The sequence below is a fragment of the Cataglyphis hispanica genome, chromosome 17, assembly GCF_021464435.1.
Source record: "Cataglyphis hispanica isolate Lineage 1 chromosome 17, ULB_Chis1_1.0, whole genome shotgun sequence".
Taxonomy (NCBI): domain Eukaryota; kingdom Metazoa; phylum Arthropoda; class Insecta; order Hymenoptera; family Formicidae; genus Cataglyphis; species Cataglyphis hispanica.
The window spans coordinates 1,100,598-1,118,877 of NC_065970.1; the positions used below are offsets into that span (position 1 = coordinate 1,100,598).

Below are 18,280 nucleotides of genomic sequence, written 5' to 3' on the forward strand. Positions count from 1 at the left end.
AAACGAGAGCCTTCTTCCGTCTAATAATATCTAATGAAACAAGGAAATAAATGTGTGCGTTGTAAAACAGCACCTGTTATTCTTTTATACCGAGAAAACTTGTCACCATCGGCCACATCGACGAACGAAATGGCTTTTTCCTGTAGTTTTTTACGTATGCGGGCACGGAATTCTCTTCCCTCGCGTTTCATCCCGCGGCTCGTTAGGCCGCGTCGTTAATCGACGACGATCGTCGTGGACGATTTCCACCTCACGTGTTCCGCGAAAGCGCGCTCTGCCCGGCGCGCATTTAGGGTGAGCGAGCGAGCGAGCGAGCGAGCCAGGCAAAGTGTCTACCTGACGAGAACCTCTCTCTCTCTCTCTCTCCCCGTGCGCGGGGCACTTCTTCTTCTCCGGCAAAGTAGGCGGAACAACGCTCGCACGCACCTCGGCGGCCCTCTCCGCACCGTTCGTATATAACTCCGACGCTCCAAATGATAGTCGTCAAAGCCAAATAAATGCCACTTTATCCGACGCCGAGCAGACAAACGACGACTCGTATCGCGATCGAGGCGGGATCCCCTTTTTCATCGAAGCGTATTTTCGGAAAATTGAATCAACAATCGCCGGAATGTTTAAAAAGAACTCATGGACGTGTGAAATTTATATAAATTCTTATTGTTAACCCGCACTGAAAAGTTTTCTATAAATAATTCGCGATGTAAAAGGTAAAGGATACGTGCACGCAGAAAATGTAGTACGAGCGAAAAATAACTCACTTTTATATCGCATCTCTCTCTTTTAATTTTTTAATGATTTTTACCGAGTTTGCTTTATCGAATGTTGAATTTCGAATAACGTTATTTGATCCTTTTTTATAATCTATATATTGTTTTTTTTTTTTATTTTTCAGATATTATATAAGACCGTAAAAATAGTATAAAATTAATTCTGATCGAGCATTGTTCGTCTCTTTTGATTAAATATTATCGTTATTCGCTGATACACATAAAACGCGAGATGAGAAACTTGTACGTCACTTTTCCCAGACATTTATTTTTCGTATGAAAATCTGAAAGTATTTTCGCAAAAGCTCTCTCTTCCTTTTTCTCCAAAAATTTCATTACACAGTAATTTCAATACGATAAGCTCGATGCAATTAGGAGACAATATCTCTTTTTCCCATATAGTTTTTTTCCGTGAAAAAGTATGTGGCTTAAGAACTTTGTTAGACCCTCCCTCGCATAATGTTGCTTTAATGTGATAAACCGGTTTTCCATGTTTTTCCCATGTTTTTCTCACTTCTTCGTAGTCTTCGTGTCCACGTGATATAGAACGAAAATATGACAGAGCGCAGCTTGGAGATAAACGCGCTTCTTATAATATACATTATTAAATAAATATGTCTATGAATTAATATGTAAATGAAAAGTCATATCTCGCGACAAATAAATATAACATAATGATATTTTATTAAACTCGAAATCCGTGTACTCGCATCCTCAAATTATATGTACGTACACTTGAACGTTTGGATCCTTTTTGCTAAAGAATCCAGCTGAAGAAAGGCTCGTGTAATACATTTGTACATTGGCTGTCTGTCAAACGAACAACTCTGTCCGAACAAACTTGGGATAGATAAGGCAATTGTTTAATCACGGCGATCTACATTTATCGATAATGTGCGTGCGCGATAAATGTAACAATATCCTGGTGCTCGTGAATCTTGTCTCATGTCGATAAGAAACGGTACTTTTATTAACGGACCCCGATACTTTTTACTCTGATTTCTACAGCTTTCCCTTTCGCAGGTTCCCGAACAGTGAATTTTATCGCTTCTTTTTATCATTTCCCAGTTTTTTTTTTTTTTTACTGGCGAATATTTTTATGCGCCCGGGAGTCATAAATACTAGTAAATAATAAACAGACTCGATCGTCTGGCATTGTATATCGTGCAGGAGTGCGTTCCATGATAATTAATCCGACCGATTAACCGCTTTAATCATAATTAAGACTTTTTTTTTATAGTTTATAATTTCTTTTTATATATTTTTATTAATATTATATTATATATATATATATATAATATATAATAATATTAAAATAATTTTATAATTTATAAATTGACGTAATTCGTGAATTCATGAGATGACGGGGAATCTGTCGATTTACCTTCGCGTAGTCTCTTTGTGCGGCCAAATTCTCGCACTGCTTTTCTTTATCGTTCATTATATATAATATTATATAGTAACTTGTTAATGCAAGTGACTGTATAATCGCTCATTATCGAGACATTGAAACATAATAGATGTACCCAGGCCTCGGGGCGTGTTATTAATATTTGCGAGATATTTGTTCTTCGCGCGACGAACACAGTCTTGACGCGCCAACGTCAATCGCTCTTAAAACTATAATTCCAATTCATGAGATTCATTTGTATGATATTAATCAAATGCAAATAAAAAATTTCTTTCGTTACGATTTACAATGCTAACGACGATTATAATAAACTATGCAACGCGTTCGCGCTTAAACCAGAAATGCTCGAGCGTGATTTTTACATCGCTAAACTTAAACACGCAACATTATTTTGTCCATTCTCATCGAAACTCACCGATAACGTTTGCTTTGCATTTTTAAGGGAAGCCCGTAATCGTTTATTTTATCGACCGAACGCAATTTTCGTAATTTTCACTCCATTTTATATCAACTGCATGCGAAATGCTTTTACAAGATAAACGTATGTGTGCGAATGGTCTTGTGATACTGTACATATTGTGCCAAGAACGAAGAAAATTTTTAAGTACATGGTTTTATGTGTCAATCTATAATCTAACAGAGGACATTTCCAGCAATCATCTCTGACTCATATATTTTCTCTTCGTATATAAAAGTTTATAGATTTAGACTAAAAAAATACTCTATCGCAATGCGAACGATACATAAGAATATTACGAGACTATCGGAATGCGATTTAGAGGTCTAAAATAAAAATATATAAAAAATGCAGTGCATTTAATGCAGAGGGAATAAAATAAAAAAAAAAAAAAAACAGCAGCAGATTAATTCCCCCGATATTCCCAGCACATTATTTGTATCAATTATAATTGTTCTGTAACAAAGCAAGGACAAAAGATATTAAACGCTTCCATCGGGACACTCGTACGTAAGCCAAATGATCCTTTTAAAAGAAATTTTCCGCCTCCTGAATTGCAGCTTGCAAAAGTTTGACAGTATGCACGTGTTTGTGTGTGTCGCGTGAATTATCGTCGATCGTCGTGAGAGAAAAAAAAACTGTATTGATTGGCGATCGAGTGTCACTCTTTATCTCCCATAAATAAGATGGATAGAGAGAGAGAGAGAGAGAGAGAGACAGATAGTTATCCAAAATTGTGTGTGAGTAGCAAAAATAGCTGAGCATATATCAGCTTTATCTGGTGTGAAAGTCGAACGGAAACTAAACCGCCGGACATCGATTGGATTCCTAAACAATATAAAAGAAAAAAAGAAAAAAAAAAACATACGAGAGAGCGAAATTATGTTCGGGCCAAAGTATAGCCTACTGTCGGACTACTGAAGCAATCTTTCGAGAGGACGGTGTGGTCCTTCTTCCCGCGAAATTGCAACGCCAGATGGACGAAAATGACGGTGTCCCACATTATTGGATCTATCCGATGTTCCACGACGTCGTCCTTAGCCTTACTCTACGACGCTCGAAAACACACAGCCCACAGGGTTATCAGCGATCCGTGTAGTGTCCGGTAAAACAAAAAAAAAAAAAAAAAGCAAATCCTCGTTTAAATAAATTTACGTTCAACCGGGAACGCGAGCGAGAATCGCTCTCGAGCATTTCTCGAAATAAAAGAGGGATTCGCGTCGTAATCGCGAGCCGACGTCCTCTCTCTTGGTGCTGTCATTGTCTCGCTCGCACGCGCATGCGCGTGTATGTGCATATACACATACACACACACGTGTGTGTGTGTGTGTGTTATATGATATATATATATATATATATATATATATATATGTATAAGTGCGCGCGACACACAGCCACGTGCTGCTGCTGTTTCCGCTTACCCGGCTTGAACCTTCTTTCATTCCGCTTTCTTCTCGTGGCTGCAAAATTTTTGCACGACGCATAACATTTTTGTCTTCGATCGGAATCATGGCTGGCTTTCCTTCTCTCACCCCTCGTCTATCTATCTCTATCCTTTCCATTTTTTTCCGTACGACGCGTAAACATCTCTTATTCTGCTTAACTCTCGATTATTATCGATCTCACGGGAATTACAAACGCGATGTCGCGATCACTCGTTCTTTGACGTGTTTGACTTTCTTACTCTATCGTCTCTTATTGTTGATAAACATTAGATTAGATTAATCGAATTTAATTTAAATTAATAAAAAAAAAACAAAAAAAAAAACAAAGTATCTCCTTTGCTTCCCCAAGTAACTTATTCACTAGATTTGAAGTACAACGCTCGCGCCGATAAATGACATTTGAAGATTAGCATAAGTACCGGCTGTTTTGTTTACGAATGCTTCGAGCCGTGTCGCGCAACGACTTTTCGCAAATCTTTTCGCGCCGTGATTCGCACGTGATACTATCGCCCCCCTCCCCCCGCGCTCGAAAATGTATATCGGCTCGTTTCCATACTTACGTAATCCTTACGTACTCTCTAGCGCCAAGATTGTTATCGAACGACTTGGAAAACTTACGCATCGCGTTAAAATTTCTTTACTTTCACTCGCCCCTGAAAATCTCTCGCTTTTATTAGTCGCAAGTTACCTCTGACCGTCCTCCGGGGATTCGGGTCCAGGCCAGAGATAAAAATCCATCTTATCTACTTATCATTCTATCGCTCTCTCTTTCTCAAGATTGTTCTTACCGTATTTGGCTGTTCGTCCCTGCAATTTTCTCGAAAATCTCCCGCCCTTTTTTTTCCTCCCCCGTTTTCGCGATACCGTAGAAATCCGCAGGACTCGAATCCTCGGACAAACACATTTTTCACTTCGCGAAATCGCGACGACGCGACAGGCTTAAACAAGGTTGTTTCGCATAAAGATAAGATTGCGTAAGATTGCTAGTTCGTTTCCTGGATGCTGCGCATTGAGCGAATCTTTGACTGAGATTGTGTTGCCGACATCTCGTAGTAGAGATGGAAAATTACACTCGTTATGCCTAAAAGGGGGCTTCGTAAACGAGCAGCGAGATTGATTCAAGATCGATCTTGGCGAGCGTATTTTGAAAATATCCACGCGTGTGATATCGATTTGCGAATAGCAGAATTTTCAGGAGGAAAAACTGACGCCTCGAATATTAAGGCATATTTTCGACCGAGCTGCGACGCAATTCTCAAGATAAAGGGGCTGACGAGGAAGTAACGTGTATACGCTCGCTAGCGCTATCGATCGCAGTTAACGATGGGAGAAAGTACATTCGCAGATGTCTCGGTGCATTAAGAGAGGAGTATAATCTTTTTAATCTTCCCACCTGTAGAGAGAGAGAGAGAGAGAGAGAGAGAGAGAGAGGAACCGAAAATGAGGATAATCGCGTGAGGTGAAACACATAATTACGCGTATCAGATCAAGTAAAAATCCTCGCAAAATACTATCGTTTCCCGATTGTCGTATCGCTTCGTTTCACCGAAAGCATCTCGCAAAATCGTAGCGCTTTTACGTACCCTTCCTCAAAAGTCCAAGACTCGAGAGACACGCGGTATAAGTGTGGTGTAAAAAAAAATCATCGTTCGAAAATGCCCGGCTAATAAGTAAAGACCATCGATAAGTAAAAAACTATAATCTATAGGCGTGCGTTATTTTTATTATTAAAAACAAAATAGAATCTCATCTCTCGAGACTCGGACTGTCAAGACACTCGGCGCGCGTTCCGTCGGAAAGAACTTACCTGCGATTAAGCAGAACTCCACTGTGACGACTAGTCGAACGCGTCCGACAGGCAACCTTCCGTCATCTCGGTTCGACGAAGGAAGAGGAGTCCTTCTGCTCCTAGTATCCTACACACTGGCACATCACCGTCAACCGTTCGCCTCTTGCCCGACGTCTCTCAGTTTTTGAAGCAGCGGCGAAAAAAACTTCGTTATGTCACTTCTCGGGGAGGTTATAGGTTGGAGAGAAATAGCCAGCACCTCGACGAAACAAACGCGAGAGCAAGACGCGAGAGAAAGACGATTGGGTGTAGAAAGCGAGGAGAGACCGCGACAATCGCCGCCTTCCCTTCGCGGAAGCACGGAGGATCGCACGGCAAGCTACATTTCGCGAGCCGAGCGACGTCTCGGGACGAAAAGGCCGATGTCTCTTCGCGTCTCACGATCTACGTGCACTCGTGCTGGCGATCTCGCATCTCCTCGCCAGACGATGCTGGAATATCGCGCGTCGTTCGGCAAGGCTTTCGAGCAAGGCTTCTTCCTCTCCGAAGCGCGGCGGCTGTCAGTCGATGGCCGTCGGCGCTTCGGGCATATCTCCCTTTAATACGCGCCGGCCGGGCGTAGCTTAAAGTCGCGCACTTTACCGAGCGAAGTTTTCGAGAGAATGCATCCGCGTGCCGCGGATGTGGAAAGTCGTAGCGGCACCGCGACGCGATACGATCACCCGGGACGTGACCCGGCGCTCCCACTCGGAAGAAAAACCTATTCGAACGATTCGTTCCGTCGCGGAAACACGGGCACAGCCCGATATCGTTCGGCTTCACGCGAAACGCTCGCGATCCCTCGCACTTGCAATCGGATCGGCAGAGTAACGGACGAGACGCGGCCGAATACCGACTCGGCCGCAGACGCGGAATCGCATTTCCGGAGATAATGCGGAGATAGAGCACGGAGCGGCGGAACGTCCGCACCGCTGAACGACCGAATTGTGACTGAGGATTATGGGTTGGTTCGGGCGCTCCCGCCGTCGCGCCAGAATGGGGCGAGACGAGCGCCGCCCCGCTCGCTAAAGCCACGTCCACATCTCGGCGGCGGGTCGAGCTTCCACGAGAGTAGAGGCGGCGCCGCCTCCTTTCCAGGGGGATACTCTCGCTCTCCTCCGATCGCGAGGTCGGATCGCAAATTTTTTTCTCAACGCCGATAATTAATTATACGAAAGACGATGCGCGGCAAAAGAGCGACGATCGGCGATAGTACGCCGATACGTGTCGAAAGATTTTAGTACGCTTGAGCGAGGAAAATATGAGCATTCTTGGAATTGAACAAATCGCATCTTAATCGTAGGATTGACTTTTACGAAAATATCGAGAATTGTGTGGACAGATTTATTAAGCTATGTGATCAATTAAATTTTCTCTAATCAATCACGTTGCTGAAAGGACGAAACTTTAATGAAGTGAAAGCTTTTTCGATTTTATCGATACGACGGCCCCGAATAATTAATGCTTAATTGCCTTATGGCGATTCATTTTCTTATTCCGATTCCGTCTTGTTTTTATCATTCAAAACGAGCTATAAAAGTATATATTTTTTTTTTTAACGTCACTCATGTCGATATTTGTTTAATTTGGCCAATTTTGCGATACATTTTCAGTTAGAGCCATCACTCTTGTGTGACGTCTCTATAATTGTTATGCCACAAGAATAAATTAAAGATAGTACATGTCAAGTATTATCTCTCTCTATAATTATTGCCACAATAATAAATTAAAAATAGTACATATCAAGTATCCTCCTCTCTCTCTCTCTCTCTCATTTCTCTGCAATTTTGCTGAAATTAAATAATCAGTTGTTTACTAATATCGATACGTACGGCGTTTAAATAACAAAAGATTCTCTTCCTCATTTAGAAGAATATCTAATTGACTTTACCAGAGAAACAAAATTGTAATTTAAACACATAATTTTCATATTTTGTAATAAATCATAGGCTGCTTTTTTTCGCATTAATAGTTTAAGATGTGTTTGTTTCTCGATGTAAAACCCGATATAATGTTTGTTCAAATTTAAAATTTATTTTAAATAAATCATTTATAATTGTGCTATATGAAAACGTATTTGATCAATATAAGATGCATTGTATATTATTTTTATTACCGTTCTTTTGACAATTTATATCAGATAGAACAATGCAAGAATCGCTTCTGTATTTTATTGTTTAAAAATATTTTAAGCCCGAATATAATGAATAAATCAGAATACATGTATGTGTATTTTATTAAATTATTAGTAACGTAATAAAGTAATAATGCTGAATTTGAGATTTAGTGTTTTAAAATATATACAATATTTAAAACAAAAATTCAATCATTTTCATTAGAAATTTAACACGCAAATATTTATTCTTGAGCACAAGGCATTCGTGATTTTTATCAAGTGACACTTTTTGTAAATGATAATAACATTTCTAAAATCCAGAATATCGTCACCACTTTGTTTACCATTACGATATGATAGTAGATATAAATATGCAATAGTAATTCTTATACAGAAAGCGTACAACAAACAGAATGTCACAAAGCATCTTGCATTTTTAAATCGCACATTTTCCTCAAATACATTAAAACCGCGAAAGGAGGAAAAATAACGGTGGTCGGTTATCATGCCCGTATCGGACGTGAATGCGATCTAACCTTAATCTAACTTGCAATCCCGAGCCTCGTGTCGCGCGTCGTTCCTCGTTCCCAGCAAATTCGACACTTCCGGTCCTTGAGCCCATATCGGAAACTACGCTTTGAAATTTGACTATATTTAGAATGAAAGGAAAACTTGTCCCGATTGATAAAATCTCAATATCTTTCAATCTGCGGACTTCAAACCTATTCAACGGGCCCCGAAGACTCTCGGGGGTTCGCGCGCCTAAGGACGTACGACGGCGACGATGGTCCGATTACGCGAATCTCGCGTGCGCGTCAGCATGGCGCCTTCCCGCGAGCGGAGGGCGGTCGGCCCGGTCTCCCCGCGTTCGCGCCCGCGCCACGCCCCGATAACGAGGACGACCCGGAGAGCGCGGCTTTTTGCGTGTGTACGCTCGTCGAGGCACGCTCCGCCTCGCGGGCGCGCGATCAAACGCCATGACGCGTGCGCCGCCACCCGCGCGGGACTCTATGACGCTGACGCGCGTTCGAATTACTCTGCCGCCATGCTCGCTCTCTCTCTCTCTCTCCTGGACGGTGAGCCGCGATCGAGAGACGCGACGGCCGCGCCAAGCCGGGTTCTCCTCTCTTTCTCCTCTCCTCCGTTTCGCTCCTCATTTGCGTTTTCCGTACGGTTGACGGGAACCACCGGCCAAACAGCGGTGCCGATGGGAAGCGACCGAACCGCGATGAATAGTTTTTGGCTATCCTTGTCTAAACATCCTGCGACATGTTCCGACTTTCGAAGAAGACTTGATGAGGGAGTGCTGGCATCTGTCAATTCGTCGCGAATTTCAAGTTGACGGATCGTTGAGCTTTGGGAGATTTACAAAAGCCTTTAAGAATCCTCAAATATTTCGATTCTGGATATTTTCATATTTTTCCGATAATCTGAATTATTCGATCTTTATTTTGAATTAAAATATTTTATCAATTCACTTACACACATACACACATACAATCCGCAATATTAATAACTCAATACATGCCTTGTTATTAGAATTTATAATTTGCAGCTTTGTTTTAATTAAGATTCAAAAATTGGCATTCTTAATGTAGTTTCAAAATATCAGTGACAGAATCTTGTGTAGGTTTTTGGTTCGATAATAATTTAAATTATTGATATAAAAAAAAAATATTTAGATTGTCGGCAAAGTTAATTCAAACAATTGAATGTGTAATATTAAAACTATAACAAGTAATAAAACACATGATCTTGATAGATAGCTGTTAAGGTACGTTTAGCAGATGATATGACTTGTAAAACTCTGCTATGTTCACTCGTAACGATAGAGCGCGAAATACAATAAACACGCTATATTCTCTATGAAATTTCTATACTAACACTATCTAACACTGAAAATTAAATCGGTAAAATTATGTCGGTTTTACGATCTATCAGTTGACATCAGTCAACGCATAAAATCACAAAAAAAAACTCACTTGCCGAAACCCGGGATTGAACCGGGGACATTTAGATCTTCAGTCTAACGCTCTCCCAACTGAGCTATTTCGGCTCGTACGGTTATACCTTCACTCTGCCGTTCTTTGACAATCATACTGCAGATACATCATTGCTATATTGTTATAACTGTAATTTCTTCTTTTACTGTGTGGACAGACCTTTATCCATTTTCTTCAATCTCACGATCTCATTGTTAGTCTGCCATGTGCAATGTAACACTCGATTATTTGCTGGATTTACATCGTACGCGACAAGTAGTGGACAATTACTTTGAAATTTCTACGAATATTCGCAAAATTTAGCATTGTGCGATACGATAAAACGACAAAGATGCGACAATCGATGATAAATTGCAACCAAGTGCAAACCCAAGTAATAACAGAAGGTCGTTGGATAGAGGAGGATTCATTACCCCAATCCAGCAAGCACGTAGTGCTCGTTATTCCTGGGAATCCAGGTGTTCCGCGATTCTACGAGGAGTTCATCAAGGCGCTCTACTCGAGATTAACTCTGGACACACCTGTGTGGATCATCGGACACGCTGGGCACGTCCAACCGCCGGACAACTTGGAGATTGCTATGCCCAGTGACGAGAAGTGGGCAGAATGCTATAGTTTGAATGCACAGATTCAACACAAGGTATATTTGAGACATCTCTCTCTTCAGCTGCTTCTTTACCAATATACAATATTATGGTATATCACTTATAATATTATGTTTTCCTTTGTAGGTAGAATTCATAAAAAAGTACATTCCAGAGGATGCGCAGCTACATCTTATTGGACATTCCATAGGTGCTTGGTTCGTGCTCAATTTACTGAAGAATAATGACATTAACGGAAGGATAAAGAAGTGTTATATGTTGTTTCCTACGGTAGAATATATGGCAGATAGTCCTAATGGGATTTTATTTTGTAACTTTGTAAGTTTTTTGCATATCTATAATTGTTATAATATATTTTTCAAATGTACAAATGATTGCAAGTATTTTCTTTTTTTTTCACACAGGTATCACGTATTGCACCAGTATTGATTTTCCTATCTTGGATCTTCACAGAAATGTTTCCAGTCTCTCTACAATCATTAATGATACGTATTTTTGGTATATTTTGGGGTATTCCAGCCAGATCTGTCAAAGCGGTTCAGGAAATGTTGAATCCAAAGGTCTTAAGTAGAATAATCAATCTTGCCAGAGAAGAAATGAAGTATGTGAAAGAAGCTGACGATAAGATTATATCAAAACATAATGATAAGCTTTGGTTTTATTATGGCGCCAATGATGGTTGGACTCCACAGAAATACTATAAGAATATGATATCAAAACATCCTAATTTGAATGTTCAATTATGCCAACGTGGTTTCCAACATTCCTTTGTATTGAAAAATGACGTGGAGATGGGACATATCGTAGGCGACCTCATTAATGAAGAATTGAGACATTGATGTTTCGTATTTGAATTGCATTTAATAGTTGCATTTATTTTTCGCTTTTTGGTGATATTTAGGTATATGTTATGGGTATATGCTGGGTATATGTGATGGGTGTATGTGTGTTTTTTTTTTTTTTGATCATTGTTTTGTAGTATATTTATATTTATCATATTATTATTGTTATTATTTTATATGACTGGAATTGTTATATTCACACAAAGATATATCGAGGATTTTTAAAAAATTATATATATAAAATTATATATATATATATAAAAATTATATATATATAAAAAAATGAACGAATACTGTACTACGCTCAATTTATATTGTATAAAAAATGAGATTATTTTGCAATAAATTGTTAATACAAAAGAATATATTATTGATATATTCTTTTTAAAGTTAAAATATTAGCAATTATTGAGTTGATATTTCTAATGATTTTCTATTCGTATTTGGCGCCATTTAGGCAACCTTAGAGATATAACGCGGCAAGAATGCTATCAGCTGTCACAAGTTTATGTCGCCTATACTTTATTTATAATGTTGTATATATATGTACATGAAAGATGATTTTATTCTCCATCTAATATCCATTTCTATCAAAATATGATTTCAACTTAATCTTGATTAATTTGCAGCATCAAAAATTAATGGTATAAAAAAAAAGAGAGAAAATAAGTGTAGAGTTTCCTTCTCTCTCGTCACGCTTGCGCAGTGACGTTAAGCGGAGTATTGTCAGACCAATTGGACGCCGACCATCCTTCTCCTCCATTTTCTTTCGTTAGAAAGAGAGACGAAGAGATTATGAATATATATATCATCTTTTTCTTCCTACGTATTCTTCAAATTTCGAACATCGCTCTCAATCCTCGGTCTGTGCTTTTCTTCCTTACGTTTTATTTTTACAAGGGCGGTGGCAGTCGTTTCTTGCATTCGAGCTCACATCGGCTGTCATCGCGTACTCGACAGGTTGTTGTCTGTGGTTGTTTGGATCCTCGGTGTTTTTGGTTCTCACTGGTCGCTGAGTGAGTCAGTCTGATCAGTCACAGTTCGATCCTGGTCTTTCGCGGACGGCACGTGATATAGTTGACTACCAAGCAGCTTCCAGACTCACATCTAAAAACAACATCGAAATGTTGCGCCTTGCAGGAGCATTCTTGCTGATTTGCTTGCACGCGGGCTACGTTTACGGTAAGAGAATTGACGAAATCATCCGATATTGAAATCATGATCAAAGGGGCGAAGAGGAGTGGCGTGTATTCTGCACGCGCTAAACAAAAAAAAATAAAGCTTTGTCCTCGTAGCCGCGCTCCGTCTACGTTTTTGCGAAATGATACATATAGTCGGATATGTATGTTGAAGGGAAAATAAGAAAAGGAAAAATTTTGAAAGATGAAAGGAACAAAGAGCGAAGAAAAAGGTTTTAATAAAAATTATTTATATATATATATAACAAAAAATTATCAGTCATATATATATATATATATATATATATATATATATATATATATATATATATATATATATATAAATATTCGCTAATTCTCGCAATAACGCGCTTCGCATTTTACGATAGATATTTATTTATTGTTAATTTACAATTTACAATTTTTATATTAACAAAACGATTGTAAATGACTATAAAAATTAGCACGTCGGAAAGTATATTGGAGGTCGCCTAATTTTTGAAATCTAAATCAAACCGTTTGTCGCGTTAATCTTTTTTTTTTTTTTGCACGCCTCGCGAAATTCGATCCCGCAAAATCGCGCATGTTGTTTCAGACGCACAATCAAACACATATACGAAAAAAACGCAAAGAGTATTATTAATAAATGATTCATCAATCTTTAAATTAGATTAGATTGAATGGATTGATAATAAATGCTTATCGACTATTCAAATCGGTTTAATTGAGATCTCGTTTGAATTTTTCGATGGTTATTGTTAGATAATGTTTTGTTTTTCCATTTCTTTTTACCAATTACATTAATACACTTTCTTCTTTATAAAATAGATTGAAAATGATATTAAGAGAAATTTTGAATTTTTTTTTTTAATAGCTTTAATATCTTTTAGAGATAATCTCATTATTTCTCGATATTCATCGGATAAAGAGATGATTTACCATATGATTTACAATATTTCGCATATATTTGCGTAATATTACAATATTAAAGAAGCAGAAATAATAATTCCATTTATGAGAATGACTCCATCAATAAAGTGTTGTCTCTGTATGATAGATAAGATAATATATAAAAAAAATTTGCGTATGTAGGTAGCTTCCTGTGCGAATGGTTTACTTAATATTTTTTTCCGACGTAACACATTGTCGATTAATGTTGCTCCTAAAATCACACTTGTCAATGATATCGATAACAGTTTTCATAATGCCCGATGCTATCGCCTAGCAATCGACTGTTTTTATTCGACGATAATTAGAAATTAAATCGCACGAATATTATCGACATTCTATTAATTAACTCCCATTTATTTCAATTTTATTTCTTCCTAAATAAATTGTCTTTTTTTCGTATTTATTGGCCTGAACTGACTCTAATGAGAGGCAGTTTAAAATAAAGCCGACCATCAGCAAATGAACTAAGTAAATCATAATACAGTATTATCTTATTTCATATATCTTGTTTGGGATTTTTTCGAGGGAATATTCTTTTTTCGAAAAATATCTTAGTTGAGCGAAAAGTTGTTCACAAAGCGAAGTAATACTTGTGTAATAGTAAGTTAGAAGACATTGTTTATTCAACAAAAAGGATAAAAAGAAATCCAGCCTCTAATGATGCAGAAATGTTTATCTTACTCATGTATTTTTATCCCCGACTTTCTGCCAATCTGTTATAGTTGGCAAAAGACGGAGGGAATATGCATTTCATCGAGAAGTCGGTTGTAACCAAAGTTCTCGATAACAGTAATATAATTTGATATCAATTTCCGCCCATAACTGTTTTTATCAAAGATATTTTTTTATCTTTTAATATTTTTTGATCTGACATTCCAAGAATCTAAGGGAAAAAATTATGAAAAATTAGAAAAAAAGTTATATACACAAAACTATTAAATTTGTTCGTGTATTTTTATTTCATTAATTTTTGTATTTAATTTGATTTTTCTAACCGGTTGCCGAGGCGAAAAAAACATTACGTTGAGAGACACGTCAAGTAGTAGAAAATTGATCTCTTCCTTTGAAAAGTTTATCGAAACTCCAGCACAGCTAGCTCTATTTCTTCCAGGAAAGAATGCGTCATTGTAAGCGTGCATCTAATCGCTCACGTATTATATGTATTATAGTTTCGTGTTTACATTGATAATGTAAACTGTAAACTAATACGTTCCTGAACTGTATTGCACTAATGACTTTATTACACAAAGTGCTTCAACACACAATTTTTATAGCTAGATATCTCGGTAACTAATTATTAAATTATCAAGTATATTAAATAGATAAATAAAATAATTATTAATGTATTTATTATATATTTAATATATAAATATTTCTATCTCAAATGTATTTATTATTAATAATATAAAAAAATTATACTTTTATTAATTATAATCTACTTAAAATTATTGGAAGATTAACGTTTTCAGCAGTAAATAGCTTATTGTTAGTATGCACAAGGACGTCTTTATATTTTTAAAAATCTCTCGTGCGTAAAAAATTATTGTGATGCGTATTGACAGAACTTCTCATATTTTAGGAATGGATTGTTCTTTTGGTACCACCAAGAATGTATGGGAGAAGCCGTTTACCACATGCCCTGGTTTTTTGGATTCGTCCGACAAATCTTATTGCTGCTTCAATACAGCTGCTGAAACCTATTGTTGCGACTGGGAGGAGTTTGCGTTGAAAAATGGGTAAAGTCTTTATAATCGCTCGTAACATACTTTCAGAGTATTTAAAATAATTTTCTTGCGTGTGATGCTGCATTAATTCTGAATAATGCTCAATCCTTTAGATGATTTATATAAAGTGCTAAAACAATATATATGTGTGAAACGCTGAAATGATAAAAGAATATAATATATATTTATAAAATAATAACATAATATATAGATATTATTTTTTAAAGCGTCTCACGATTTGATGCATACATTTAATGCATATAATCTTTCTTTACAGACTCGGTATCATCATTCCCTTGATAATTGTCGCGGCTATAGTAGTTGGATTGATAGTGTGTTGTATATCTTGTCTCTGCTGCAGCTGTTGCCCATGGTATCGCCGTCGTCACCAAGGCACCGTCTACGGAAGTAAATCTTTTTCTTGAATTTTTCCTATATTAATACTGTCATTACTCGCGATTTTTCTTAATGTTGAATTCACCATATATTCAATAGTACACAATATTTTTCATTATGAAACGAATAATCAGAGACAGCAGCAATAGCCTTTGTAAAAAAGCACTCTTTAGAGATATCGAAAAAATGTTAAATTACAACATTTTTACATGATGAAAACAAACGCAATCGTAATATATTAATAATAAAATCAAGTATCGACGAATTTTGAATTGGCCAGTAATGGAATCGTCATTCTTTCTAGGATCTAGGGCCATGGCATAATACCATCCCGACACATCCTCCTGCGAAGAGTGTTTGCATGTGTCAGGGTTTGAAAGATCTTTTCACAATTATTTGTAACGTCTGCTTTTTATATGTAACTTCGCATTGAGATAATTTCCACATAGGGAACATAAATTTATACATTCCTTTATATATACTCATTATATATATACATATATGTATACGTATATCGATAAGCGAATCCTCCTTGTAAAAATGCCCATATATTGTACTCATGTTTTTATTTATTTATTTTTTTTTTTTTTTTAATGACGGTATTATATTATGGCAACAGATTATTTTCTGCTAACAATAAGAGTTATTAAGTTTTTGAGTTTTATTAAATAAAAATAATTTATTTGATAAAAGTATTTTTACATGGAGAATCCGCTCTTAAAGTTTAAAGTAGTTCGTATAATGGAAACCGAGTCTGAAATTGTATTACATCATGATATTGAATTTTTTGTATAAGATTCATTTCGATACTTTTGTCGGTTGTTTCTCGTAGCATTAAGAATCTCAAAATGTATCTAACTTACGAAGTGTTCCACATAATTGCCATGTGATAATATACATAATACAATAATTTTTATTTTATGAAATATTATTTTTTATATTATGGAGAAGAGAGGAAGAGTATGCACAAATCTATCTAGAAATACATAGTTATAATATTAGCTATCACTAAGGATAAACTTGATGGAACATTTTGTAGGTAGATTTTCTTTGATTTTATTCTACATGATTGATTCATTTAAATCCTCCGAGTCCAAGTAAACATTCCTTGTACTCCTTTGTGCTTATTTATTTAACATTAAATTCGCTTGCATTTAGAATCGCTAATCGAATATTGTAGTAATAACATGCAGGTCATGTATTTAATTAAGCATTATAAGATACTAAAAATATATATACATTTTTCATAAAATCTTAAGTTATTTTATACATAATTCAATTCATCGCTCACATTACCATTTATATATATCATTCCTTTCTCTTTAATAAAATATGTTTAATAAGAAAAAATACATCTTAAGAACAAAATTTTCATTAAAAGAGATTTTTTTTTTTTATGAAAATTTTGTTAAATTGTACATTTTGCTTTTCTTATTTAGTTGATTTAAATTTTTTATGCTAATTTGCTTGCTGTCTCTGAAACGAACTTATGTATGGTCAGGATCTCTTTGTATTTGTTACAAGACTATAGTCACAAGAATTAACAGTACTTGTTGCAGAAGTTCAGACACCTGTTGTGCAAGTAATTCAGCCCCAAGCAAATCTTCCAACAAGCTACACTAATCAAGCAATTCCAAATGTCCCAAATCCAACGAGTTCAATAGGTATTTGATCAAAAAATTTTTATATATGCATTATATTGCATTTTTTTAATATAAATTCAAGTTTTTTAATAAAACGCTGATTTACAAAAGAAATTCGGTACTTTATATATAAAAAAAAAAAAAAACTTATTTCATACTATAGATTTACATTTTAAACGTCTCTTGGTTTTTATTATTATTTTGCTAGAAATTAATGTCGAAACAGAAAAAAGATGTACAAATTTTTTTTTTCAGTTCTAGAAATAATCAGATTTAATTATTTCTACTCAATTTTTTAGGAATGCCACAACCCCCGCCACCGTACAACGAGGTGTATGCTAAACAAGCTCCGTACAACCCCGCGTATCCACCATCATCACAGTAACAGTCCAGATTATAGTTATCTTGATTACAATTGTTGATAAAATATTTACAAGATTTCTTATCATTGTCAATAACATTTCGAGGGTAATTTCTATCGAATTTGAGTCCTAATGTTCATATGAAATATATTGTGTGTTCATCTGGCCATCGTATAACACAAATAAAATCATAAGTCGTGCGCGTTTCACGCAATAGTCCATTAAGCTATAAGTCTCGTACAATTTTTTACTATTTAAATAAGACACAATATGTTCTTCTTGATAGATAGATCTTCCTAAGAAGTGTTTGATATTTTGATTTTATTATATATTTTTACACAAATATTTAGTAAAAATATATTTTCAAAGAATAATTTATAATTAATAGGTTTCGCAAATAAACAAATAGGACAAACTGTGAAACAAATACAACAAACTTTATGAAATATTCTCAACATATAAAAATCTATGAGAAAAATACTGAAATGTATTATTGTTATCAAATTTGAGATTAATAAAATATTGAAATATTCTTGAAGTATTATCCAATAT

General features: G+C 36.2%; 3 protein-coding genes and 1 non-coding gene across 8 annotated transcripts in view; 2 read left to right on the forward strand and 2 right to left on the reverse strand.

Moving 5' to 3' along the window:
- LOC126856125 (uncharacterized) overlaps positions 1 to 6,829 on the reverse strand; it is a 47,439-nt gene extending 40,610 nt beyond the window's left edge. For 2 of the 3 annotated variants that reach the window (XM_050604354.1, XM_050604352.1), the window contains exon 1: positions 5,888 to 6,829. The gene's annotated coding sequence lies outside the window, so the exon portion shown is untranslated. The remainder of the gene's footprint in view (positions 1 to 5,887) is intronic. The other variant, XM_050604355.1, reaches the window with a different exon arrangement.
- Positions 6,830 to 10,007: 3,178 nt separating this feature from the next.
- On the reverse strand, positions 10,008 to 10,080 carry Trnaf-gaa (transfer RNA phenylalanine (anticodon GAA)). Its single transcript has one exon. It is a non-coding gene; the product is annotated as a tRNA-Phe (tRNA).
- Positions 10,081 to 10,302: 222 nt separating this feature from the next.
- LOC126856159 (lipid droplet-associated hydrolase) lies at positions 10,303 to 11,798 on the forward strand. Its single transcript, XM_050604432.1, has 3 exons — positions 10,303 to 10,667; positions 10,759 to 10,950; positions 11,037 to 11,798. Exons 1-3 carry the CDS (start codon positions 10,359 to 10,361, stop codon positions 11,469 to 11,471), a joined length of 936 nt encoding a protein of 311 aa, XP_050460389.1. The 5' UTR covers positions 10,303 to 10,358; the 3' UTR covers positions 11,472 to 11,798.
- Positions 11,799 to 12,297: 499 nt separating this feature from the next.
- Positions 12,298 to 18,260, forward strand: LOC126856154 (protein shisa-5-like). 3 transcript variants are annotated; one of them, XM_050604423.1, is made up of 5 exons: positions 12,298 to 12,656; positions 15,183 to 15,339; positions 15,605 to 15,735; positions 17,271 to 17,387; positions 17,666 to 18,260. In XM_050604423.1, exons 1-5 carry the CDS (start codon positions 12,599 to 12,601, stop codon positions 17,749 to 17,751), a joined length of 549 nt encoding a protein of 182 aa, XP_050460380.1. In that variant the 5' UTR covers positions 12,298 to 12,598; the 3' UTR covers positions 17,752 to 18,260. The 3 variants fall into 3 exon arrangements, with proteins under 3 accessions (XP_050460380.1, XP_050460383.1, XP_050460381.1); XM_050604426.1 differs by having other exon boundaries at positions 12,299 to 12,656; positions 17,286 to 17,387; XM_050604424.1 differs by having other exon boundaries at positions 12,301 to 12,656; positions 17,283 to 17,387.
- Positions 18,261 to 18,280: the final 20 nt, after the last annotated feature.